Genomic DNA, 27,943 nt, shown 5'->3' on the forward strand with positions numbered 1-27,943 from the left:
TGAGAACAGCTGTTAGTATGTAAGTTAGTACATCTTACTAGCAAGAACAAAGCAAATCTGTTGATTATGATTGTGTGAATAACACTGTGCACACTAAAATCTAAAATCATATATGGGATAGTATTATTTATTATTTAATGATGCAAGACGCATCACTGTTCAGTAAAATGAGTAGTAGAAGAACACTTGACCTTTGACCTGTGAGTGAAGCAATCCTTTCAGGAACCAAATCCACATGGGACCCAGTACCAGTTATTGCTTAGACTAATATCATTTTAATATATGTTTAAATTGGAATAACTTGTAAATAATATCCAAATATGTTCATGAATATATGAAGGAACACATTTGGTTGGTTAAACTCAGATTTTGATTTCATTTATTACTAATACAACATTATTTTGTTTCCTCAGGGCAACATTATGCAGTTAGACCAGTTTTCTTCCGGTAATAATGCTGAAGGAGTGCTTCTAAACTCTGGTCTTTGGGACAACTCGTGTTAGGTTTTAGGTGTTCCCCTGCTACAACACACTTATTCCAAATGACCATCGTGTAATTAGGCAGTTGCATCATTTAATACCCAGGAGATCATTTGAATAAGGTGAGTTGAGCTTGGATTGGGGTCCTCAGGAGAACATCTGTGTTAATGTTTTGAGAACACTCAAAGCAGTAGAGGATGTAGTAGTTTGATATGTAAGTACTCAAATCATGCATTGAGAAAACGATGTGATTGGACAGTTAGGGTGAGGACAGTGAAGGTGATGAGAGTGACAGTGAGTAAGAGCAGACCCCAGAATCAGCTTTGAAGAACAGTTAGGAGATCAGGGATCAGTCGAGGGTCAGACATACGTGAGCAATAATGTGTGTATGTACGTGATGACAGTTCATCTGGAGTTGGGTGAGGACTTTATGAAGGGCAAAGAAACACAAGTATATTAAAATATAAAATTACATGTTTGTTAAATGAGATTATTTAGAAAGCTGTGAGATTTTGGTACCTTTTGGTGCATTGTTGCCCTGAGGCAATAAACCAGTTTCTGGTAAGGAGAGGTGAGGGGTACAAATTTGTTGACTGTTACATCAACAGGGACACACAAGCTCTCAAAAAATAGGGTGAAATATCTTATACACTAAAATTCATGCCACAGAGGGATAATAATAAAACCATATAAAAATATTTGCAGGCTAGTCCTACTTAAATCAAGAGTGTGTGATATTTGAAGTTTTGCTCGAGTTGCTGTGGTTCCTGCTTTCCTTTGCTTTGGCTTATCTGAGGTAAACGTTCAATTATAGATTAAAGCTTCTATACGTGTGCATATTGACCCTTTCCCAAATGACTCTCACAAACTTGTACTTCACTGTGGATTGTCATTCTGCATTAAGTCATCCTTGCAGCCCTTGAGAGTCCTCACAGCATATTAAAGGGGAGGGTATAAATAAACAGGCTGTAGGATGCAGTCACTACTCTATAAGGAAATAACATTCATCTCCATGGATACGAATGATTTTGTAGCTCACTTTAACTGTTCTGTTATTCTGCATTATATACTGTTTAACCTTAAACCGTCTGGGCAGTTTTAGATCACATAATATTAGTTTCTAGCTATTTGCATGTGTATCCATCATAATCTGCTTTGATTACCAAGCAGAATAAGCTGCTGTGTATTCAGTAAGCTGAGGAGGATTTGATATGAAGGATGCATTTTGATATGCTTGTTAATAAATCCATTTACATCTTTAATACAGTGTAAGACTCGAGCCTGGAGGCTGGACACACAGGATTCTGGGAAGATGGGGTTCTACAAACCTGAAGGACTGGATGTGTGTCTGGGATTATATGTGTGTGTGTGTGTGTCTGTGTGTGTGTGTGTGTGTGTGTCTGTGTGTGAAAACTTTCCTGCTTTTTTGTTTGTATTTAAACCTTAACCACACATCCCTGAAGATAAGTGTTTCCACCTGTGCCTCTTTCTTGCTTCTCCCTCTCTTCCCACTCCCTCTCTCTTTCTCCTCTCCTTCCCTCCACCGTCACATGTCCTCAGTGAATAGAGTGTTGAGTGGATTTCACCAGCTGGTGCCTTTGCCTGCCACATAAATAGTGTTAAAAACAAATGCATGTGAGAATGTGTATGTGCGTGCGTGTGTGTGTGTCTTTGCCAGATACTTGAGTGTCAGTGTCACATCTGCCCTCCAACATTCCTGTGTGCCTTTGCGCTCATGTGGAAGCCTGCACAGACTGCGGCACCAATTCCAAATCTGTGGAAAATCATTATCTTGTCACTTGTGACACATACACACACACACACACACGCACATAAAGTCTGCATAGTATTTTTCTTAGTGTTTTATATTATTCACTATGAAGCTAAATACGATAGTTTTTAAGTTTTGAATCTATAAACCGAAAGGATGAGATCAGTCACACAGCTATGTTAATTCTGCTACTGACAGTTCATTCAAATGAACATCTAGCCTAGATCTGTAGCTTCATCAATAGGTTAAGTGCAGTAACTCTGCATGCTTCTGAACTCATCTTTCTTCTTATGTCTCTGACCCCTCTATCTGTCTGCCACAATGTTCTTTCGTCGTCTGCCAATTTTTATATTTTATGGTTATTTTACTGACGTGTTGCGACAGTAACTGCTTTTTTGTCCTTGCAAGAATATAATTAAGAGTTACTGGAATTTGACTGAAGCTGATAATTGGGCCAGCAGTGTGAAGTGTTGTTCTTTGTTTGTGTTGATTTTCTATGGTAATAGTTGCTAATGGACTGTTGCCGGTGTTTGGCTGTGCTGCTTTCACACCCTGGACATCTTGGTGCTGGTGGTGAGTCAGAGTCCTGGAAGTAAACACTTGAAAAAAATTGATGCAAAAAGGCACATGTACATGTGCTGAGAACAGGCGGCTGAGTCTTGGCACAAACGCTGGACACATGTCACGGGATTTGAATGAACAATGGATGTAGAACTCTTATACTTGAGCAGCCTCACCCTTCCTCCTACTTCTTTTTATCACCTTCTTCATATCCCCAATAGAAATTTTTTTTATCTTCCTGTTGGATAACAGGCTTATATACAGTAGATATTGTGAAATTTTACTGCTGCTCAGCTGATGGGGCCTCAGTGTTGCAGGGAAGCCTCTGTACATTTTCAATAAAGCTGTCAGGTACAAGCAGAGAGTCTGACGGGCTGTACCTCACCCCTGCTGTCAATGCTGGAGATAAAAGCTTTTGGTGTAGGACCAAGTGAAGCTTTTGTCACACCCAAGGTGAAAATCTGAGACAAAGTTAGATAATGTACACGATCTTTTCACACAAAGTTTTCAGAAGTTGAGCTGTAAATTTAGTGTAAAAAAAAAAAAGAAATCTAACATGTTACTTCTCCTCCACAGTGAAACTAATAAGTACAAAACTTTCTATGGTAAACTTTTGTTTGATTGATTTAAAGGCAACAATATCGATGACTCCTGTATATTGGTAAACAGCCCATTAATGCTCTCCAAAATGTCACTGCTGCTATCAACTCTTGATTTGTCATGCGGCTCTGCTTCACAATTTCAGACAAATTCATGTTCGGGATTGAGTGTGAATGGTAACCACAATTTTCTACATTCCAGTAACTAAAAGACTAGGAAAAGGAAATAGGATTTGTGACTGACTCAACAAAAGATCAATTCATTATCCGCCTGAGACCTGAGCTCTTGATTTGGATGCGTACTTGAGATTAGTTGGATGTAAAAGTATGTCCTCATATAAGGACAATAGGTTTATTTTGCAGCACAACACAATAAAGTTTTTTTTTTTTTTTTTTTTTTACATTTAAGAGCATTTAAGCAGCTTTAAGACTTTTTGCAGCAAAATGAAAGACATAAGGCCCGGAAGGTTGAAAAATTCTCACTTTGACTGGGTCAGCGATTAAATCAGATTACAAACATAAATGCTGTCCTTGTGTCTGACTGATGGTACCTATAAAAGGTAACCATCTGGAGTATTTGACCTCTACTACAGCGATGGAGAAGTTTTTCTATGATTGTCTGCCCAGTGTCAACAGGTGGTGATAACAAGCCAAGAAACTCAGCAGAGGCAGGAAAAAGGCTTGCTTGCTTACAAGTAAACATGAATGTTAACGTACAGGATTATAAGGATACGCATAATCTATTGTAGAAACTAACAGTGAATGAAGTATATTTATTTTTGTTTGTTTGTTTACAAGAAAATACACAGGGTACTTTAACGCACGCATGTTTTATTCTGCTTTTAGAGCCCTTTTACATTTTTTATTAGTTTTATTTTACTTTTAGTATCTTTCACATTATTTATGCTCTTCCTTAGAACTGCCTGAAGTTATTGTACTCTTTGCCTTACTTTAAAATCCCAGACATATAAATCATAATTAGTCTCTTTTTCTTCCTCTCTTCATCCCATTGACAGAAAAGCTGGCTTTATTAAATTTTAACCTGTCATTATCAGATCATGCAACCCTGAATGTGTATGTGTCTATGTATGTGTATGTGCGGCAGGAGATGGTGTGTTACATCGAGCAATTAATGTTTAATTCTTCATGCTACACTGATCACTCAATCTGTCGCTTCAGTTCTTCTTTAACTTTTAGGCTAAACTACGTGTATGAGAGGCTGCTTTCTCTCTTCCTAGAATCTAGCTGGCTCTATTATTTATAGGATTAGAGAGAGGAGCAGTGTGCGTGAAAGCCCGTGTTTTTGTTCACATTGTGATTCTTGATCATCACATGTCTGCCTGTTTCTATTAAAACCAACAAAGGATCATCATCATCTTATTGGGTATAATCCTGCTGACCATCATTTAGCTCAGATACAATAACTATCTGAAGATTATCTTATTTCATGGGAAATCGGTGAGTGTTGCTCACCTGACCCCCTCAGAATCAGCGGATCTACTCAGACAACAACTGTAGTCTATTCAGTGAAGCTATGCAAAATTTGACCTTCATATAATGAAAACTGTCTGAGTTCCAGGGCTTCAACATACATAGGGGTGGAACAAAAATTTTGCTCATAGTCAAAATCACTCATAACATCACACAATTTTCAGGGCTTGCAAAACACATTTAAACTCTGTTTAAAAACAAAACAAACCCTCCCCACAGCACCACAATTAAGCACTGATACCTCAGATGTTTTATCTGTTTTCTAAAAATTGATATTAACATGTTACCATTTTCACAATTTTACAACCACAATTTCTTTGGTTACTTTAGCTGTTGTCAATACTTGATATGTGTTTAGTGTCTTCATTTGCTCCTGAAATTACAGACTTAAGTCTGGATCACTTAATGTTTCATATCCAGTGATGGGTTTGATATTCAAAAAGTAATGTTTTACACATTACTTGTTATTTTTATTAAGAGTAACACAGTAGCTAGTTGACCTAGCTGTGTGTTTGAGGTAAAATAGTATTATTTAACTTTATTCAGCACCGGCACACATTTTGAGTTACTTGTTACCTAATCGGTCAGATCTGTTTTTTCAGATCTGAAAAAGTCTAAAGGGGAAAAAAAGCGAGCTTGGTTCGAAAAATATTAATGCTGCAAATTTGCCCTGCAAAATTACATGGTTACTGTGAATGGCTGCATTACAAGTGAGTCTGAAAAATGTTTTTAACAGATGAAATATTTACATGGATGGATTTTACGTGTTTATGTGTAAAGACCTTAATTCAGTTGTTTCTTTCTTGGACACAGTTTGTACTTTACCATCACACTGCTTGTTCTTTCTAATAACAAAAATGAAAGTAATGTCCACATCTACACTCCTCAAACACTACAGACTAGGGATGGGTATCGTTTAGGTTTTATCTGATAACGGTGCCCAACCGGTACTTTTGAAATGGTGCCGGTGCTTAAAGACTGGAGAACACAAACTTTGTCCAAAAAGCTCTTATGTTTTTATTTTTAGCAGTCTCTTTTGCAAAATGATAACCAAGTTAGCCTTTTCTGTTGATACAACATACCTCCTTTGGTTGGAAAAGGTGCTTAAACAATGGAAAACACAATCTTTGTCCTAAAACCTCTCATGTTTAGCTGTTTTTTGTAAAAAGATAACAATGTTAGCCTTTTCTGCAGCTATAGGGCATATATGGTATCACTCTATCAAACAAGAAGACAGCCGCATGTAACTACAACGGTGTTAGCTAGTTCACTTTACATGCATTAATGTAATAATGCATGTAATTTACTCAACGTAAATTACACAGGAACAACATTAAGCCACTCACCCAGAGAATAATGGCTGCTGCTGCCATCATCATCCATCATCATTTCTGCTACACTGGCAGGGCTAGGGGCCAGGACTCTACTCTTCGGGTTCTTGGGATCCGATAACAGGCACCACACCCGCAGTAGATGTGCTCGGTCTTGCAGCAAGCTATCAAATACGGCGCATTTCTCGGCTTTTAAAAAAACACTATGCGTCGCCAGGTGTTTCATCAGATTCGAGGTGTTACCTGCTTTGCACAGTATCACCTTAAAGCACTTGTTGCATGCTGCTGAGTTTGCATCTTTTGCTGTGAAGTACAGCCAGACTTTTGACCGCTTCGGCTTGGGCATTTTTAATCTGTAGCTCTGCTCTAAAAGGACATACGTACCTGGACCTGCCTACTATCCTCGGAAATGTAAAATGATTGGCTAGAATCCAAAGTGTATGACGTCTCAGGAAAAAAGAAAGCACTGAAATAAAGCACCGAAATATGCGCTACGTTTCGGTCTGCTTACTACCGTTTATGTCAGGATGGCACCGGATACCGGTACTCATCCCTACTACAGACTGCTCTATTTTTCTCCTCCCTGCATTGAAACTTATTGCTGATTGTAGTGTAAGTGTGAAGGAAGCAATGCATTTTTTTTTTCTTTCAGCCTGCTCATCATGCAGATAACTGAAGAAACTTCAAGTAAAAACATAACTATAACTGCAAACTGATTGAATAGTGCATAGTAATGTGTTACTTCAGCACGTGTTATACCCAGCACTGTTCACAGAATTACTTGTAGTTTCTCGATTGTTGTGAGTTTTCATTGTGGACCGTTTTGTTCTGGTGATGAGGGATTTATTCAAACTTCTCCCTTTTTTTTTATTTATTTATTTTTTTTTTAGAAAGAAACCAAAATAAACAGTCAGTGCAAGCAAACCTGAGGTGGCAGTTACTGAGACTTAATCCAGAGCTTGGAGATTATTAAATTTTTCAGTAGCTGTTTGTGCCACCTGTGACTGAAAACAGCACTGTTGAACCAAGACTGGAAAGTTTAAGGACACACACAAACTTCTTATGGTATATCTCGGTCGGCACACTCTGTCTGCAGTTATTTATGAAGGCTCGCACACACTCAGAAATAGGAGAGATAATCCTTACTTGAACCATTAGAGACCACTGAACTGAGAAGCCAGGAGTCAAAACCAATAAGTTGTAAGAATCCTTATATGACCATTTAATACTGAGTCCAAAAAACCTTTTTAAAGTCTTTTCCATCTGCTCTCCCACATGTTTTTAAATCCATTTTCTCAGAATCTGGGAAACAGGTCCTTCTGCACTACGTGGTTATGTCACTATTTGCCAGAGCTGCTCTAGACTCTCACTGTCAAATGCTCACCTGTACTCTATACTTTGACCTCTCTCTTTGACTTTTAAATGAGGACAAGATCACAGAGCCGACAGAAAAAGACACAGGCATTTAGAGGAAGCATCTGCCTGACATTTGATTGATTTTCTTCTCTATTTTTCTTCTTCTGACCTGAAGAACAAACAGACATCCAAGGAGTCTGGGGTTGCTGAGGTAACTGTAATCACTCTTAATTCAGCATCAGGGAAAGTGAGGGGATAAAGGTGGATTGGCAGCAGTTTAGCAGGCTAATGTGGGAGTTGTAGAGGGCAAAACAATAAATATGTGACACTGGGGAAAACGAGTTGAGTGTGTTTCCCTGTTGAGCAACTCTGCAAGAGGGAAGCCAGAATGATAAGGATGAAGACAGAAAGGCTTTACATAAATACATTTCTTTTCTCAATCCCGCAGGATTTAAAAGCTCCTCCTCTCTCTTCCCCACTTCTCCTCCTTCTCTGCCGGCAGATAATAATCCTTTCATCGACTGCTGGTGAGGGCTGGTGTTTGTCCAAAAAGCCTCTTTCTACTTCGTCAAGCTTTTCCACTCTTTTAAAATTGCACCATGCTGAGAAGGGAGTGAAGATATTATTAATGCATTCCCCTATTTGCCCCCTCTCCACCTCCCTACCTGTCTCTTCATGTAACTTTACTTTTTCCCTTTTGCTCCTACCCTCTTCACTTACCTCTCACTGTTACGAATATCATTAATGAGCAGGCAAGCAGATAGTGACGTGCGATGCTAATTAATGAGTTTGCTTAGTTTTCTCTGTCGCTTTACTCAACCTCATAGCGGCTCAAACACAGATGTACACACGCTCTCCCAGGCTGTCTTTTCATGTTTCATGACTGGAGATGCATGGGAATAAATAGCATCAATAAGATGTGTGGCGAAAGCAGATAGAAAAAAAGCACCACCACCTGCCAGTCAAGCCGGCCTCCTTATAGTATACTCCTCTCTCACACACACAGAGAAAAACACACACACACACACACTCTCTCACATGTGCGCTGGTCTGTAATTTTTCGCCACACTCTGTTCCCAACCAATGAGAGGCCAGAAAAGGGCTTCTCAGAACGTGAGGGGGAGGAGACAGAGTGCTGCCGGCTGATTGACAGCGCCCTACAGGTGGAGAGAAGAACGCAGAGGAAGAGAAAGGGGAGAAGACAACACAGAGAGAGGAAAGAGAAGCGGTGAGTGAGGAGGAGGAGGAGGAGAAGAGAAGCAGCGGCAGTCAGACTTCCACGAACACACACACCTAAACACACACTCACTCACAGTGCTCTGTGCCTCCCCTCCTACCTTGAGAGCTCGTTTCCCCTGGCAGACAAGTCGACTAATACTACCATCACTATCATCACCTCCACCTCCTCAGCTGCACCAAGATGAGCCAGTGCAGGAAAAGGTGCAAGAGGCAGCTCACCAAGGTGGCTCGCTATTTCTATCGCTTCCTCATGGGAACGCTCACCCAAGGTAGGCATCCAAAAACTTCCACTTCCACACCCAGAGGTTCGCTGCTGGGTCTGCTGAGCGCAGCAGCCAGGTGGAGATGGTCTAAAGTTAAAGTTTGCTGTGTTTATAGCAGAGGTGCTGATGTGTGTTTTGAGATCTTTGCAAATAGGTCACTAGTCTCTGTGTGTGGCTCAGGTTTTTTTTTTTACAAAAGAGTAAATGCACTCCTCAGTGGCATAAATCCTAAACATGACTATCTAAAAGCATGTCAGTGAACCTGCAGGGTTTGAATGTGGGTCTGCAATGATGTGTACTGTATATATGGTCCTGTGAGCATACATTGTTTAAGCTTGTTCAATTCAAACACATAATAATAGAATCAATAATGAATTCACAGCGAGAATTAGAAAGCTGCTGGCTTTGAATGAACTCACTCTTCCCTTCTTTCAATCTGCTTTTTCAATCCCTGCTTCCCTCTGTCCTGCCTTCACAGTTCTGTCCTTCTGTCTCCTCCTGTTCGCTCTCTAGCAGTCAAACAGATTGCTCTCTGGAAGCATGTGGCATTCCACCTCTATTGAGAAACTCTTAGTGGAAGAAAGACACACACAGCCTTTTACCCAGCCCTTCATCCACCTCTCAGCTAACCCATCCCCATCCTCCTTCCCTCTCTAGCTTCCTCTGCACAGTTACACAGAACTTTACAATGCTAATTTGAGGAGCGAGATTAGAATAAAATTATGTAAGCGCAGTCAAGTTCTTTTCGTCATACTGAGAAGGTCCTATTTCTTTAGCATCCACGTACTCTTTGTCCTCCTGGGCTTAGTGCTGGCTAAAGAGTGTCCTTTCCAGAAATCACCCTTTATAATGTTGCCTATTGACAGCCTGCCGCTAAGCTTTACACCCATTTTCCTTTTTTTCTCGCGAGTGATATTGAGCAGCAGCTCACATTGCCTTGGGGAAAACACAACAGAGTAGGGTGGTTCTATTGAATCCCAGCAGTTGATCCTGAGGGTGGAGGTAAAGCTGTGTTTAGATGACCTTGTCAATAGAGCAGTGTGTGAATGCTAATTTGACATCAGGGTTGCTCATCTCCACCTCTGCTTTTTCTCCTCGTTATCTCTTCAGACTTTGACAACTGCAGAGCTTCATGTTCGTGATCTGAATGCAGCCGCTTATCATGCGTGGAGAAAGCGCAGACATATAAATGCACATGTTGTAACCCATGTGTGAGTGTGTGTTCATCACAACAAAAACACTCTGCTGGAAATGACACTATCAGCACAAATATTTGTGCTGATAAAGATTTTGAGGGATGCTTCCCAATAAACACTCTGAGGTTTAATAATTGCTGTATAAATGTCTATGCAAAAGATTACATCATCAGAAAAAAAAAGCTTGTGCCAGTGTCTGCAATGTTACCTGGTTGTTACTTGGTTGTCTGCTTGATGTCCTCAGCTGGAGGCCCAAATATTATAGTAAAAGTTTCTGTAGTGGCCGTTAATTATACTGTTTGCGCCTTTGAGTTTGCACAAACAAGCTTGGGGATAAATGGCACAGAGATTGCTGGGAACTAGAAAAGCAATGACAGATGGACTAACACGTTGGTGATTTTGATGTTTTCTTGGGATGTGTTGACGACAAGAAAAAAAAGTCACTACTAAAGTAATTAAAGTAATTAGCAACAAAGCACTACAGCACAGGCACTACATCAAACTTTGTATTGTTCCAGCAGTCATGCACAAACATTCACTTTTTGTTGCTAAAATTAAACTCATAAGACGCAACGTTAAAGGAGACTACCACCAGAGTTTATAAAAAATGAAATTACTACATGGACCAAAATACAATTTAGGGGCAATGGTCAGAAAAACAAAGCCATCATGGGCTCAAGCAGCAAAAGTGGTAACCATTCCAAGCCCATACCCACATTCCCTTCCCATGTGTAAACAGATAATCAGACTCATACACTACCCTCATAGACTCACTAGGGCTTTGCAGAGTGGTGTGACAATGTTTGAAGGAATGAAACAAATCTCGTTTAAGTGCCTATTTTTTTCCATATACATCCTTGTTATGAAAAGGTTGGAATAATTGTACTCATTGATATTCATACCTTGTCCGGACATAGACATGTGTTTGGTGCATGCACCCTGAAACAGGCACAAACAGAAACAGAGCAACTTTAGGAAATAATGCAGTTTGACAGTCTGCTGGCAAAATAAGCTACTAACTATTTAACCAGCTAACTAGCTACTGCAGCATCAAAGCACATTCGCTCCCATCTATGAAGTATTTATTAAAATTGGTGTGTGTGCGTGCGTGCGTGCGTGCGTGCGTGCGTGTGCATACACATCCTTAAGTTTACTCAGAATGGAGTTACCATGACTACTGGCTCCTGCGTGTCTGTTCCAATGGGGGAGAGAGAGAGAGAAAAAGAGAGATGTCTGCTTCATTGCAGTGGGAGCCAGAAAGGGCTGAACTGTATAATGGCTGTGCTACATTGGGATTTCATCAAGGCCATTCATAGTTTGGTATTTGGGCATTGTAGCATTTTTGGCTGTGCCAAGGTGCTGAGGGACACGCCATTTAAGTCAGGCATGGAGAGACAGATTTTGCACTGCCATCAAACTGTGTATGAACCTAGCAGCGATTTAACTTATGCAGAAAAGGACTGATGACATTAAGAAAGCCCCTGGTTAATAGGTGTTTTTATTCCACCTCAGTGAATAAGTTTGCTGGACCATGTATGAAAAAACTTTAATTTTTTTACGTGCTCATACCCTTACTGGTAGCACACAGCATGTTTCTGAAAAGACTCATGTGTCTATAATTAGTTCTGTCAATTAATCACAGTCCTGCGCCTCTTCAACCACAGGCCTACACAAGGGTCAGGATGCTGATTGTGTGTTGTTAGCAGAGGTGGGACCCAGTCATTGTTTTGCAAGTCTCAAGTAAGTCTCAAGTCTTTATCCTCAAGTCTCAAGTCAAGTCTCAAGTAATGTCAGGCAAGTCAGAGTCGAGTCTCAAGTCACTGGTGTAAAAGTCCGAGTCAAGTCACAAGTCTGAAACTTTGAATTTCAAGTCCTTTCGAGTCTTTAAAAAAAAAAAAAATGAAAAAATAATGTTGCAGTTATATGCTAAATGTAAATATTAGACCATGTAATTTTAAAATCTGTGTTTTTCTCAACACATGACAAAATAGTGAACTTAGAAAATATACACAAATTGTGAAATTGCACCTCTTTAAAATGCAGCTCAATTAAACCTAGCTCCAAGAATAATTTTCACCGACAGTTCTGAGATAAGCTGCATGTTATTCTTGGATGCGGTTGTAGGACCGGCTTTAAAATCGCATGACAAAAATATCATACATATTAAAAAAACTGTATCACCAACGTAGCCTGGACAACATTTGCTAGTTAGATGAAGTCAGCTATCTCATCGTAGCATATTTATATGCATATTTATAATCATACGGTTCTTGGAGTGAGTGCATACACTCATGAAGTTTAGTAACTTCAGGTCACTGCAACAAGTCCAGGTACAGTTTACCGACGGATGGGTGCAGGACCTTGAAATGCACCGTGTAGAAAGTAAAGACCGTCGTACGTGAAGAGAAAATCTCCGTCCCGGTTTCCCTCCAAGGCGTGAGCACCGATAAGCAGAGTTTTGTCCTTTCCTTATAAGATTCCCAATTATTCAAAGTAACACTCAGGTATGCCGCTCAGCTGGGTTAGTTACGACGTCGGGAGTAGCTTGGGAGAACAAGGAAACACAGACTGCTTCAGGTTGCCTTCCCAAATCGACTCAAAGGTTTATTTAGTACATAACAGCTTATATAGAGGAAAAAAAGGTTCGTGTGTCAGCAGGTTCTCAGTTCAAACTGGTACAGACCAAATAAGGAAACGTCTTCCTGCCTTGTGAGCAAAGAAGTATCCTTTGTGTAGTTTATCAGTTCAGCTACAATTTATGATCATCCCAGCAAAATACACTCCTAGACATAGAATACAGAGTTCTTTCATTAGTGAATTCTGAAACGAACCACCTGGCCTTTAACAAGCTCTTTTCTAAATCATAAGGAAGGGAGGATGGGAGTAAGGAAGTGGTCTCGTCTCTGTGGTATTTTCGACCTTGGGGTACCAGCCTGTGAGTCTTACACATCAATACATGGGTCAGAGAGAAAGAGAAAAACAACTAGTAAATGGGCCTTATTGAGTAACAGTTCTCCTGTATAATATTACTACAAAACAATATCCTGTAAATGCTAACCGTAGTATCAAAATATCACAACAGTACGTATCATAAGTTTACCAGCCTCACAAATTGTCGTCATAAATACACATTCCTTAACCGTTTATTAATAGGACCTTTGAGCTCAACGGTAATTAATTAGCAGTGGAAATAATTTCTGGTAGCATCACAGAAATGTAGCAGTGACAACAATATTGTATGCTGTAATCGTACTGGGCAATTAGTGATACAAAAAACCTGTTTTATCCTGTGAATAAAAGTATATGTTTTTGTCAATGTACCATAATAACAGAAGCGAAACGCAATATTGTGTCAGGACAATTCACTGTTTATGCACAATAAACAAAGGAGCATAGCGCGACAATTTCTGTTCAGCGCCAGACTTGCTTGTAACCTATATCACTAATTATGTTAAGAAAAATGACGTATTAACTACTAAAAAACACTGACCTTCGTGTAAATGCTTGGAGCAGACTAACCTGTGAGCTGGAGTGTTCTGGGACGTTATATTTGATCTTTGAATGGCTGCAATCCAGGCCACCCGTCGCGTCTTTGTTACTTCGGAAACATGGCTCGAACAATTTCTCTTCAACGACGTAATCCGATAACAACGATCTCTTTACCCGTCGGCTTCCCGTGGCTGTCATGCGACCGGCTATTGCAGTTAATAGTACAACGGCTTCTTGCCATTTTTTGTGTTTCTTTTTATCGCTGTGTAACTGATTTTAATTGAAAGCCTGCGTGCGCTAGTACCGCTTGCCACGAGTTCCCAGAATCCTTTGCGGTTCTACCCGTGAATGACGTCACATTTTCAATCTCTATATAATATGCATGTTAAATTTTATATTTGGGGTAAAATATCAAGTCTTTTCAAGTAAACCGGTTCAAGTCCAATTCAAGTCCCAAGTCATTGGTGTAAAAGTCCAAGTCAAGTCACAAGTCTTAGAACATTTTTTCAAGTCAAGTCTAAAGTCATAAAATTAATGACTCAAGTCTGACTCGAGTCCAAGTCATGTGACTCGAGTCCACACCTCTGGTTGTTAGCCCTTGCTGGTGTATGCATTAGTGATGACAGTCATTTTTAATCACCCTCCATTTTAACTCCACGTTTCCCACTAATTAGCTTGTTTCATTAGCTTCTCCAAGGTAAACAAGGCCATTCTAGTGTGTGTGTATGTGTCCGTGTGTTTCTGTGTTTCCTTTTCTCCTCTTCTTCCCCAGAGCTTTGTTTGTGTTCCTTTATCAAATAGTGGGACAAGGGTTGTTTAGTGAAATTAAAATGTTTTAAATACTATCTAACCTGTTTGCGCCACCTAATAAAAATGCATACATTAAGGAATCCCATTCACATGATTTTTTTCTTGTAAAGTGGGGAAATACCTCCAACATGCACAAACATTTGACCGCACAGCATGCAGTTAATTTGCATAATTGTAATGTCTTTGATATGCTGCTTAGACATGGGGGTGAGCAGAGCCTATGAAAACCCAATGAGAATTCATAAGAGAGTCAAAAAGGAAACAAATCAATAAGTGACATTGATCATGGAATCGGAATCTAAGTTCTTATTAATTCTCATCCCTGTTTATCAGCAACCTAAAGATTCTTATAGACAAGAAGATGGCGTGAGATGGCCTTCAAATTCAACTGGATCACTATGTGACTGAGATTTCACATTATGTTTTCCAACAAGCCAAATCCACAGAGGTGTCACCATACAACCCACATTATCCAAAGTGCAGCTTTGGATAATGTGTTGTCCCACCTTTTGTTGTCCCACAGGATAGCCCCGGAGGTCTCAAGATAAGGAGTACCCACACAATGTCATTGTGTTTATTACATGACAGGAACGCACAGTTCTGGAGGTTCCTAGTAGTTCGCTCAAGATTAGAGACCAGTTACTGACCCCAGTTGCTATAACCACCAGTTACTAAGGAAAATTGTATATTCTGCAACCAGCTGATTGAGAGATTGGCAGTTGCTAGCAAGAAGTTGAGGTATGCATGTAGGTACCAAAACACCTACAGGCAAATTGATTTGGTCATTAGTAGGTTGTCATTAATTTACATGGAAGACTTGTCTGCAAATCTAACTTTTATGCAAGATCATTTAGTTAAATTTACTCTCTGGATGGTATGATGCAACTCAGAAAGGGAGACCATTGGCCTACAAAAGTTTGGCATTACACTTTTTTATGTTTCACTTCAACTTGAAGAGGAAATCGCTAGTGTTTCCAGATAAGTCCGTGTCTTCCATGCAACCTATAGGAGACCACGGCAATCTGCTTACAACTAAAACAATCACAAGGAGGTTTGGGTGCAGAGGTTACCAGCCTCTAGATCTGTGCAACTGTTTCACATAATACCTGCAAAGACCAGAGAGTTGTATTCACTACAGCTTGGTGTACAGTTTAGTAAAATTAATATATGATGTAGAATACTAAAATAAGGCAAATGTGTTGGTTTGTGAAGAAGTAGTGAGTAGCTAGAGATGACAAGAAAATACTGTGTACAGTGACGAATCCCTGTGTGATGGCCATTTAGAGTGAAGAAGAAAATCCTTAAGCTTTTATTTTGTCATTTGTACCAATAGCTGTGTGTTCTCTAAAATAAGAAAAAAACTCTTTAGATCTATTGCCTTGTGTCCAGATCTATTGCCTGATCAATAGCTCACTGATCACACTGTTAAACAACCTACTTTGTCTTAGTTATCAGTGTATTTTCAGCTTGTTTACAGGAATACATTCAATTGTAGCTGAAGGCATTGTCGTTCTGTTTCAGCTAAACAACAAATTTGTTCCCATCAAATTAAAAAATGACTTCTTGCCCACTAACAGCTTTACTCCACAGTAACTGTACACAAACACAATGTTTTGACTTGTAAATTGCCTGAGGTTGTAATAAACAGCCCTAAATCAATATTTCATGTCTGAAGATTAATGTGTTTGGTGCGCTGAGGAGCAACACATACCTCACCTTGCTGCAAATTAATTCTCTTTAGGTGATCAAGATCATACGCATGCAAACACCAGTTTCCTGTAACTTATTAATGTCATACACTGCATTCTCCACCACTGCACCTTTCTTACTACAGGAGACTTTCACAAGGACTTCCTGTGCATCCTGTGCAATGAATGTGACCAAGAAATAGTCACATTCATTTCCTTTTCCAGAGTATGAGTCATTTGTTAGGGGCTCTGACATTTTTCCAAATGAAACTTGGTGTTAATCTTCCTTGAAAAGCCATTACAACTTTGTACTGTCTAATTAATAACGTCTGATTTTCTTCCTCTACGTGCCACTTCCGCCTTTTTTTTCCTTGCAGGGGCATGCATAGTTCGACGCCAAGAGAACGTGCATAAATATGCATGCCTAGAGAAACACACACACACACACACGTTTCTTTACACTCTGTTTTTCAGCTCTCATACCTTGAAGCTGATTCTCTTTGCAACCCACTTGTGGCCATGACCAAAGAGATTTTGTTATCAACCTTTCACTTATGAATAAAATATACTCGGTGTGAGCTTTGGCATTGCTTCATGTGTATTTGTGTGCATGCAATGGTGCTGAATTTCAATGCATTCTTTATTTTATTATGAAAACTATAATACTGTTATTCTGGTAGCAGGCCATGTGCATGCAGTTGCACGGGCTGACTTGTTTGCAGCCACTATAGCCAGTAGTCAACACTTAAATGCTTAAGCGTCATAACTGCTCAGCATGCTGATTAGATGAGAAGTATGCGAGTTTTTGGTTTGAATTTGTACCTTATACGTTTAACACCATCCCTCTTGTCTTTGAAAAATGTCGCTACACTCGTGTCCATCACTTTCCCCGACTTTTGATAAAAAATTGACACAGTGTGTCACTTTTAGACATAATAAATAACACCATGGGCTCCCTATGATGGCAAATTATGACACGTGCTTCTAGGGGGTTTAGCGTTGCTATATTTATGTGTATATTAAGTCATATTACAGTGTGTGGTAATGGCACTCACAGTGGGAAGGGAATTGCTCATTACTACAAGTATATCTTACTCCAAGCTAAAGTCCCTTGTTTGTGTGCTTAACTGTGGGGTGAAGGAGACCCTCTGCCAAGCAGAGCATGGTCGTGCCTCATATAATAGGTAATACGAAAACGCGGCAGGAAGTAGTGCTTAAGCATCAGATCTCAGAAGACATAACTTGTGGGGCAGAAACAAAGAGATGCATCCAGACCCTGCCAAGATTTTGTCCCACTTCATTTAGGGTATTATTATTTTACTCACTGCTGTGCATGGTGTGAGAAGTGTTTTTGTCATTTGACTGGAAAAAAAAGGTCTGTAAGAAAGTGAGATGGAAGAAAGATAGACAGCGACAAAAATCATAAGGGGTAAATAGGAAATGTAAAAAAAGAAAGAACATATTCTATCACATCTCAGCAATCGCACCCGTTTTAAGATCAGGCTCGTTTTGTCGCCAGACGTGAAAATTCTCACTTGCTTGTGCTGATTATTCGCTTCTGTTTCTGTCTGCTGTTGACACCTCCTGACTTGCAGATTCAGGAAGGAGATTAAACGGTGGCCTAAAAATAAACTCCTTGTGGAAGTTCAAGGTCAAAACACGTGCAGAAAAAAAAGTTCCCTTTTGAGTAGCTATATTTAAAAATTACATTTCTGTTTTACACGTGCTGCCAATTATATGCACATGCAGTGGCATTCCAGATCAAGTTATTAAAGGAAAAGCGACAGTTGGTTTGTAGTTATTTGTGCTCTCTGTGTATGCCGAATAATCCCTCTGTGTATCTGTTGCTTGCTTCCTTATCCTTTGTTTTTACTGGCACCCGTCCCTCTGTTTTAGCCCTAATCTGCTCCATGCTGTTCACATTTCGCTCCGTCAAACGTTGATTAAGTCAGTGCTCTGCCTGTCAGGTGATGTACCATCTGCATTTCTCTCCTCGATATCCACTCCCAGCATAATTCAGAGTAGGTTATGAGTTTTCTCACCTCTGATCAGCTCTGCAACTTTCTCTTGAGATTTGACCGTAAAGATGAGAAGCAGGAACTGACATGTGATTAAATTTCAGTTTTTGCCCTAAGCTAATGCACTGTTTCTTAATTGGACGGTACGGTCCATAAGGCTGCTCCTGTCATCCCTCATCTCTGTGAGGAAGACTATTATCTGGTGCAGCGTGGCCTGTTGATCTTCAGCTTCTTGTAGATCAGTGTGCTGCACCAGTGGGGATTTTAGGTGTTAGCCGTGTCTCCCTCAATCCTTCACTTTTTGTGTAGTAAGAGCTGTCTCTGCATGTGTCCTCTCACGAGCTCGCTTTTTGCCTCACCCTCAACCTCTCCTCCACTCATCCCATCCACCACTTTTTCCCCCTCATGAGAAAGGTGTGAAACATCACCTTCATCCATCATGTGTATACACACACACACACCTCACATGTGCTAAAAATAAACCGCTATTAGTAGCAGTCTGAGTGAGGGGTGATGAGAGTGAGGGGGGGTTAACTAGAAGTAACTGTTGGAGAAAGGAGAAAAGGAAAATTCAATACAGTGTGGAGGCAAAAAGAGGAGGAACTGTAGGAAAAGGCTTTTTCATTTTTAATCCTCTTTTATAAAAAAAAACTTGACTTTATTTAATAACAGAACCGACAATGTATTTTAAATCATCTTCTCAGATGTTCATAATTCATTCTTCATCTAGAGTTTATGCGTTCGGTTTTGCACTGCTTGTTAAAGAAAAAGAACAACAAAAGATAAATGTATGTGGCTGCAAGAAGGAAAGAGATGGCTTAGGAGGTCAGCGGACATCAAAGGAGGGAGTTATGTGTCGGGCAACGCATTGATCAGCTTTCCTAGAGGGCAGCCTTTGACACACTGCCCATGACCCCCAAACCTTCATCAGTAGTATGGCACAGGATGGTAGTATGGCAAGTCTGCGAACAGTGCCAATTTCTATCACAGCCTGGATGTAGGTCTGCAACTAATCACTTCAGGTGGTGACATGACAAAGTGCTCAAAAACTGGCAGAAGTGGTTAAAGAAAGAGACAGCCAGTGATAAGTGGGAGTCAGCAGCAGTTCCAGTTCCTGTGGAGAGAGGCAGAGGTGGCATGTATGAGCAGCAAGATTAGAAAGTAGTTTTTGCCTTTATGGCTAATGGCCATTGAAGCTATTTTAGGCTCGTTAATGGCTATTTAATGTAATAAACACTTACACTGTTGCTGCATTTAGTTATGTTCTGTGGTATTTGATACTTGTTGAATGTACAGATTTTGTTGCTAATAGGCTGAGGCATACATTACTGTAATAAATTATCCATTATGAATGTATATCAAGCTCACAGGGGCCCTACTGTGCTCAGTGACGCATAACAAAATGTGTTTCTGCATTACACAAATATGGCTAAGATGCTTCTGTGAACCAAAAGTACATTTTGTCACATAGACGGCATATTTGGATGGGACTGAGAGATGCTCACTTATAATCAAGTGAAAACAGGAATCGATCATTTGTATTTATTTACTTCCCTCAATGTATTTTTCCAATCCTGCTCAGCACAAAATTGTGTCTGTAGGCAACCCAAACATCTTGTATAAATTGTGTTTTTGTCCCTCAGTGTGTCCCTTATCCTTCGAACTCTTGTGTTTCCTCTGGTTTCTGTCTTCCCGTGGTGTAGGCTGTCAAATGATGACAACAATTATACATGACTGTGTAGTTTGCAATGAACTTTAATGCAGAGCAGAGTAGTTTCTGTCTTATTTTCAGACATTAATATGAGGAGCGTTGTTTTACATCTATACCCAAAAACTATGAGCATTTTGGAAGTTTAGTGAAACTCATTATGTCAAATGATTTTCACACTCATATAGAAAGTCAGTGCTGTTTATCGAGATTAGATCGGTGGATTTATGAGCATTTAAAGGTACATTGGCTTGTATTTATGATAGAGTGACAGATTGTGTTGTTGAGCCTCAGTGTAACCCCCCAGGGAAATCCCATGACACCCTTTACTGCACTTAAATCTCAGCAATAACAGAAAATACCCTCTTTTGGAGAACATTAATAATTAAAAAAAAGTGCTTAAATTTAACTGTGACACTATGATACACTGAACTGAACACAGAGCTTAGTGTAACAAAGGTTTACAGGCTAACAGAGAATTAGACTGAACGTATGGTCACAGTATGGCCATTTGTCCTATTTTTAATAGAAAACAGCTGTTTTTGTCAACAGCCATGCTGGCCAGGACAGAAGGGAGGTCAGCAGAGGGTGAAGTAGTTCAAAACTCGCAGTGTTAAAGTGAATGGAAATATTCACATTGGAAATTAATAACTCATTACATTATTTAGTAATGTTAGTTATTCTCCAAGAAAAAAAGAAAAACATGAAGTCTAAATGATGCTTAGTAGTAGTTATCTGTTCCAATATTAAGCAGGGACACTTTTCATGTTACTCTGCTGCTGCCCATGGGATTGATGAATTGATGAATAGACACAGTGTAAATAAATGAAGCGAAAAGCTACAGATGTGGCTTCACACATAACGACTTGATACATGAAGGCCTGATTTGGAATTCAGATCATTTAATTTACACCTTAATGACTTGTTCTCACTTTTTCAGTTTTCAGGAGAAATTTTTAGGAGTATTTTGATAAATAATTAATTTTCTAATCAGCTCTTTGCAGCCAGTCCCTCAGTCATTAAAGGCTAACTAACTCAATGAAAGTGTATTTCCCACCCCTCGTTGACAACTTCCCTTGGCAGGTGGATAAATTTACTGCTAACTATAGCTATCAGAGCAGTGGATAAATCTAAGCTAACTATAGCTATTAAATGCCTCGGGGATCTCTCAGCTTCACTCCCACTGCTGCATGCACATGTACGCTGGATTCTTTACCTTTAGGACAGCGTTATTTCTTGAGGTTAAGTTGAATGCTTTCACTGCAGGCTTGCCAAACATACAAAGAAGAGCACCTCAAGTAACCAATAGATTATTATAGTAGTATGTACAGAAGTATCCACCTGAACATTTTTGTTATTCTTTCTTCAATATGCACATGAACAAAGTATAATTAAAGTATCAATAAGGGAAGAATTTTGTGTATTTTTATTTTTAGCGAAACCTGTTGTTGAAGTAAAATTTAAGTAAAACCAGGAACGTTTTCAAAGTTTGCTATTAACCTGTCGAATAGTAATAATATTATAAAATGCCTGGAAAAAAGTATGAATACACATCACAAAACTGTTGTGATACAAGATCTAAGAGAACCAATATTCACCTTGAAGCAACCCAAAAATATGTTCATTGTAACATATAGCGAGATAAATCAAAGGGAATCTGAGCACAGGTACATTAATTGGCCTTTTGCTTTTTTTTTTTTAAATTATCAGTTGTTAATTTTTGTAAATCATGTAAATTCTCTCCAAAAACTTAATTTAAAGATAAGTAAACATGACAACTTTACCTCATCCACCAAAGAGGTGACACCATAACAGCTTTGTGCACACATCAGTGAGCTTGGAAAGTGATGCCAGTAATAATAAGCAGTGTTGGTCAAGTTACTTGAAAAAGGTAATCAGTAACTAATTACTGATTAGTTCCCCAAAAAGTAATCCCATTACTTTACCGATTATTTATTTTCAAAAGTAATTAATTACTTAGTTACTTAGTTACTTTTATAAAACACGATTTACAACCTGAATAGGTGATAAAGCGATAGATCTTTCAGCCCAATTCTACTTTTTCTGCATAATCCATCATACAAAATGTAATCAAATGGAAAAGTCTCTTTTTAAAACTTGTTTTATTAGTTTTAATCTTTTGCATCAAGCAAAAATTAAATTATATGCAACATTTTCTGACTGGAAGAAATTTGTTTAAATTTTAAACCTATTTTCTGCACATTCCAGCACATAAAATAAAATATTTTTTTGTGTTTAACTCACTCTTTTAAATAGATGCAAGTAAAACACAGCAGAAAATAACTAAAATCAAAGACTAGTGGTCCTGTTGCTCTATTTTCACCTGTAAAGCAGGAGTGGGGTCGGTGGTGCTCAGTCTGTAAGGATGAATTTCAAAGTTGAAATGCATCTTTCTTTTATGTTATGTTAAATTTGTTTTTGAGTCATTTAAAGGAATGTTTAGTTGGATTTCTTCTATCCCTCCTCTAGCCAACCTTCTATTTCCCTCCTTTGTCTCTGTGTGACACTTTCTGTAATAGACAGCAGCCGCTGAGGACAAAGGGTGCACTTCAGGGCTATCCACCAGGGACACTGGTGGTCAGAGGCACTAAAAGTCTGATGGACCCCAGCTGGGACAGAGCTGTCGCTTCCACTCAGCCATCCGGGCATGAGGAGGGTCGGTCTCAGACAGATACGACCTTGAGAGAGTGTGCTGCTGACCTCCAGTCGATATGACAGGGAGAGAGAGAGCAAGAGGCCGAGAAGGAGAGAGCGGATGGATGGGAAGAAAGAACTGGATGTTGACTGAAGTGGGGCAGATAGGAAAGGATTCATTTTGACAATAAGAGTGTGTTTGAGTGAAGTGATACGCAAGCTTAAAAGTTGTAAATATTTTTGTGCACAAATCTTTCAAACATCATGTTTCTCTCGCTCTCTCCATCTCTGTGCTTAGACTTTTTAAATTAATTTGTTCTAGCATCAGCCCATAATAATCAATTTCACAGCATGTCAGAGCACATTAACATTTAGTGTAATGCATGTTTACTCCCCAGCCTCGTCTGACTAGTGTAAAACAATCACAAACTGATGGTTGATTTATTGAGTTATATCACTGTCTTGATTTCCACATTGATTAAAGAGTTACTTTTTTGTTAATTTAAAAAGCCTCAAGCATTTGTGACTCTTTTAGACAAATAAAGGTAGAAAATGAAACTAAAAAAGCATTTTATAAATAACTAACAGACAAATAAATATATCATACCCCACTAAGAGACTTCCTCACCAGTCTTCTTGACTGACAGTACTCAGTGTCCCTCTTCTTCTCTCTATCAGTGTAAATGTCTCACTTGCCTGTCATTTTCTCAAGTGGCACTTGTCTGTCATCTTTTAGCTCTGCATCAGTTTGATGTCTGTCAGTCAGTTCTGTGTGTGTGTGTGTGTGTGTGTGCGTGCGTGTCTGTGTGTTTGAGCCTGTGTGTGTAGGTGTGTCCCTGCATGGGTTCATCTTTGTGCATTTGCATCTTTCTAGGTGGTCGTCTTATAGCTGGATATTTTCATGGTTCGGCATGGACATACTCCGATACAACTTTACATAACTTTTTTCTGATCACATGCTGCACTCGCAGATGCTCAAGAATGAAGGAAAAAAACTGCAGAAAGTTCTTTTTTGTTGTTGTTATTTTTACTTTCCTGCTGGAAATAATCGCCAGTGTAATTTTTAGCATCTCACTGCAGTGGATCAACGTTCAGTATTTGCTCTGTCAGTACAAATAAAGGAAGACAGTGAAAAGTGGTTCATTTATTAAGTCCAATCATGTCTGGGACTCTTACACCCTTAGTGGTCAGCAGTACCATAGACTACACATTTCTTTTAATCTCATCATAAAACAAAATACTGCGAGTTCTCCCTCCTAAATGTCTTCTTGGTCTTTGATTGTCTTCCATTGTTAAGGCTTAGTAGCACTGTGAAAACCAAACTCCTTCAAATAATTGTTATATGGAAGCAGGCAAAACCCATCATGTGTTATTACATAGAGACATATAAAGAAGACACTTCCGAATGCTTATTCTTAAAGGGTCTTAAGACTTTTTATATGGTGGATCCCCTTTCTGACACAACCCCAAAGAGGTTGATGCATGTTGATCTGTTTTGTTTGCTGAACTGGTCCAACAATAAACTTGTTACACGATTTTATCCTAAACAGAGAGCCTTGGCCTCTGAGGCCTCTTTCATAGTGAGCCTGATGGGCACCTGTTGGATGTCTTAGCAACACGTCCTCTACTCCTTTTCTGAGTGAACAACCCCAAAGATATTTGTGTCTCTTCCCAGGATCAAACCACATACCTTTTACTTGTTTAGTCACTGTGGAAACTACTCTGTAAACACACGATGTCCTTAAAGGGTTAGTGAATAAATAAGTTATGGTGATATTAGAAGCTCCATTTGAAATAATAACATTTTGGTGCCTGCACATTTCAAAAAGTTTGGACAGAGGCAAAAATAAAAAAAATGTTGTTGAACAAGCAAACATGCTGCAAAGGTAGCGAAAGGAAAAAGTTATATAAAATATATATGTTCAACACGGGTTAAAACTGCAGTGCAGAGAAAAAAAAATGAAGACAAGATCTAAAACAGCCACCGCTCATCTGTGTCCAGCCTGCAAAACTGTGTTGTGTTTAGTATGATCAAAAATTGAAATTCTACCATTAATGTGGAACAATATATAAAGAGTTTGGAGTGATATGCTGTCTTTGAGGTGATGTCTTATTCAGGAATTCCTTTCTGATTTTCAGCAAGACACAGCGAAAGCACAATCTGCACCAGCTGCACCAGCTTAACTTAAGTTCAGGTCAGACCTGTCACACGCGGAGCATTATATAATGAAAAATATGGCAAAGGATGAAATCCTGTATCAACAAAAATGGGAAGATGTCTCACTTTGAAGACTACAGCACTCGGTTTCCTCAGTTTCCAGACATCGATAAAAGAAGTGATGCAATGCAGTAGAAAACATGTCCCTGTCCAAACTTTTTGAAAACATGGTACTCTTATCAAATTCACTCATGCACTTCAAATACAAAAGTGTATACTTTTAAAAAACTGTAAGCTTGTCTTTGTACAAATCCACTTTGATTTGCAGTTAATACAGGGACATTATTGTTCAATAAAGACTGATTGAATTTATCAATGTAATACTTTGTTTTATTACTACAGTAAGCTCCTTTACAGTTTTTTATTAGCTGTAGTAACCACAGTGTCACTTCCCTGCTCTCAGTCACAGTGATGCTTTCAGTCTGATCCTGATCTGTGTTCTGCTGCTTTTCCATTGTTTTGTCTGCTCATCTGTCTGCGAGTCTGCATGATGTCAGTCTGACTCCATCTCCATTTCCTCTGATCCAGGCCTTTTGTGCGGCTGCATGTTTACACGCGCACACACGCGTCACATATGGGTATGTGTGATCTCATCAGTTCCCACCTCCGGTTCTCCAAATCGGATTCTTCTCGGAGTTATTTATAGCTGTTGTGGCCCACTCCACCATGTGCATCGCATCATGACCTGTGCTCCTACCTGCCTTTGGGGAAAAGGGGCAGCATGGGTTTATCAGGTGACTGTGTCTGTGTCCTCTCTGTAGCTTATTTTCATAGTCAAGAGAAATACTTGATTACTCACTGTGTATTTCAAGGTTTTCAGTTGGAGTTAACTCATTTGTCTCATTCAGTGCCAGCACAAGTCATCTGAAGTGCTGCATTTTATGCTGTGTGGTACACGGAAAAATTTCCAGGTGTACATTTCTAAAATGCTTAACTGATTAATGTGATAGCCAAATAGACTACATTTTCTACATTTTTTTTCCACCTACATGCAAGTTTGTTCTTACTTTAAGTGCAGCATTACAGCAGTCCAATGAGTTTAATATATTTTCCACTAAAGGTTGAAGACAGATAATGGCCTCCCAGTAAGTTTTTAATGAAAGTAGCTGTAAAAAAAAAAAAAAAAAAAGTTATTTAAAAAACAGAAGATGCAGACATGAATTAAAATTTTCCTCCATGACACTAGAACACCTACTAATGTTCTCGCCTCCTATCTATTGGCATGAGACACGTGTGGCGGGTCTCTAACCACATAAATAAAATGCTGTGTTCAAGCTTGTGTGGCAACAAGGTGGCTTTCACACACTGGTGCCCTCATAAACAAATGTTTATGAGAATGCATATATTTATTGGAAGATGTAATTACATACTAATCTATTTATATTTATAAGTACAATATTATTTTTTTCTATTAAATAAACTTACAAAATGACTGACTGTTCAGCTAACTGTTGTGCCCATGTCACATTTCTTACTTTCTTCTATCATTTCAAATATCAGCTCTCATATTTTACTCTGACACGTGCCTCTGCACTTCAAGCCTGATTAGAGAGACAGTGCTGTCTTTGGATGCCTACTGAAATCCACACTGTAAATATATAACACTATTTTCTTCCCCGATATTTGTACATTTGATATTTTTGAATACCGTTCATATGTATATAGTGCCACAGAACGATGCACCTCACCACCCTCCTTTCTTTCCCTCATGTCTGCACTGAGCAGGAGATGCTCTGTATCCCATTGTACATGTGTATAGTGACAATAAATGGCATTCTATTCTATTCTGTTCTAATGACAGGACTATTTTTAAACCCCAGCATTAGCAAAGTGATCAGAAGATGTGAGTATAAATGATCATATCACAATGACCAGACTTAGAAAAAGTAACGCTTAATAGGAAACATGAGGTTTGTTTTGGAGTAAGCACTTTATTACTTTTCACCCCAATAATGTGTGGCTGGTCTCAAGAATTCAGATTTTTCCTTCTCATAAAAAAATCGAATTTCTTTTACTTGCCCAATGGTTGGGACAATCTGTTACTGACAACAATCCCGTTACTTGAAAATGATTTTAAATGTAATTGCACTGGTTGAGCTCACAAGTTCAACAGCCTTACATTGTGTACTTGTTAGTTTACACAACAGTCCATGATCAGCTGACTTTTACAGTAACTGAAGGAGATACAGTAGTGGAACAAATGACAACTGCATGTCTACATATTGAAAATCGGGGTAACTTAGCTGCCTTTTTAAACTTTAGGGCACTGTCATCAAATTAACTATGAAGACAGCGGGTCACGTGAAAATTAATGAGATCAAGATTAACATAGAAATCTAGAAAACAATGGCTGATTAGGAGTATAACCAATCACACTGCAAGGTTTTATTTAGCCCGGATTTGGACGTCTCTTCAGACAACTGTAGTAAAGTATATTTACTCAAAGGATGGGAGAGTAACAGGAAAAAGGATTAGAAATAATTACTCTCTGGAAGGCATGCTCAACTCTTTTCTGAAATAACCACTCAGTCTGCATGCGTGAGTTTGTATGTGTGTTTGCTCTGCAGAATGCTAATGGCTCGCCATAGCTTTCCCAGCCATGTTAATATGGTTTGTCAGGTCCACAATGTAATATCAGAGAGACAGTGGTTCACAAACTAAGCTGTGTGTGATGAAGCACAAGCAGCATTGTGTACATGTTTCTGACTGTGTTACCATATGTGTTATATTCACTGGCACAATGTAAGAGATAAAATTGGAACGCCTGTCTGTGTCCTTTTTAAGGGATACGTGGGGCAGGGTGAAAATAGATGGTTGTAAGTGTGTGTGTATGCCGGTTTGTGTGTGGCTTTATGTTCAACCCAGACCTGGGGAATTGATGCTGTGCGTTGTGTCCATGACGACAGCTTCTTTCTCTCTCCCTCTTTATGTCTCTCACCCTCTGTCAGTCCATTTCTCTCTTGCTTGTTCTCTTTGGTGACAGTTGACAGATTTAACACAATAGAGCATTTGACTGGGCCTGGCTGTCTGAGACAATCATGGCTTCCTCTGCTTCCCTTTCGTCCCCTCTC

The 27,943-nt window shown here is 39.2% G+C and overlaps 1 protein-coding gene across 4 annotated transcripts in view; it reads left to right on the top strand.

Annotated features, from left to right (window-relative positions):
* LOC309720546 (A-type potassium channel modulatory protein KCNIP2-like) overlaps nucleotides 1–27,943 on the top strand; it is a 119,799-nt gene that overhangs the window by 57,567 nt on the left and 34,289 nt on the right. The window contains exon 1 of one of the 4 annotated variants that reach the window (XM_082557564.1): nucleotides 8,745–9,096. The exons of 2 other annotated variants lie outside the window; for them this stretch is intronic. In XM_082557564.1, coding sequence (XP_082413690.1) covers nucleotides 9,009–9,096 — 88 coding nt within the window. In that variant the 5' untranslated portion in view covers nucleotides 8,745–9,008. Of the gene's footprint in view, nucleotides 1–8,744; nucleotides 9,097–27,943 lie in introns of those variants that run through there. One more of the 4 variants, XM_082557570.1, reaches the window with a different exon arrangement.

This window comes from Aulonocara stuartgranti (genome assembly GCF_965226115.1).
Source record: "Aulonocara stuartgranti genome assembly, chromosome: 13".
Classification (NCBI taxonomy): Eukaryota; Metazoa; Chordata; class Actinopteri; order Cichliformes; family Cichlidae; genus Aulonocara; species Aulonocara stuartgranti.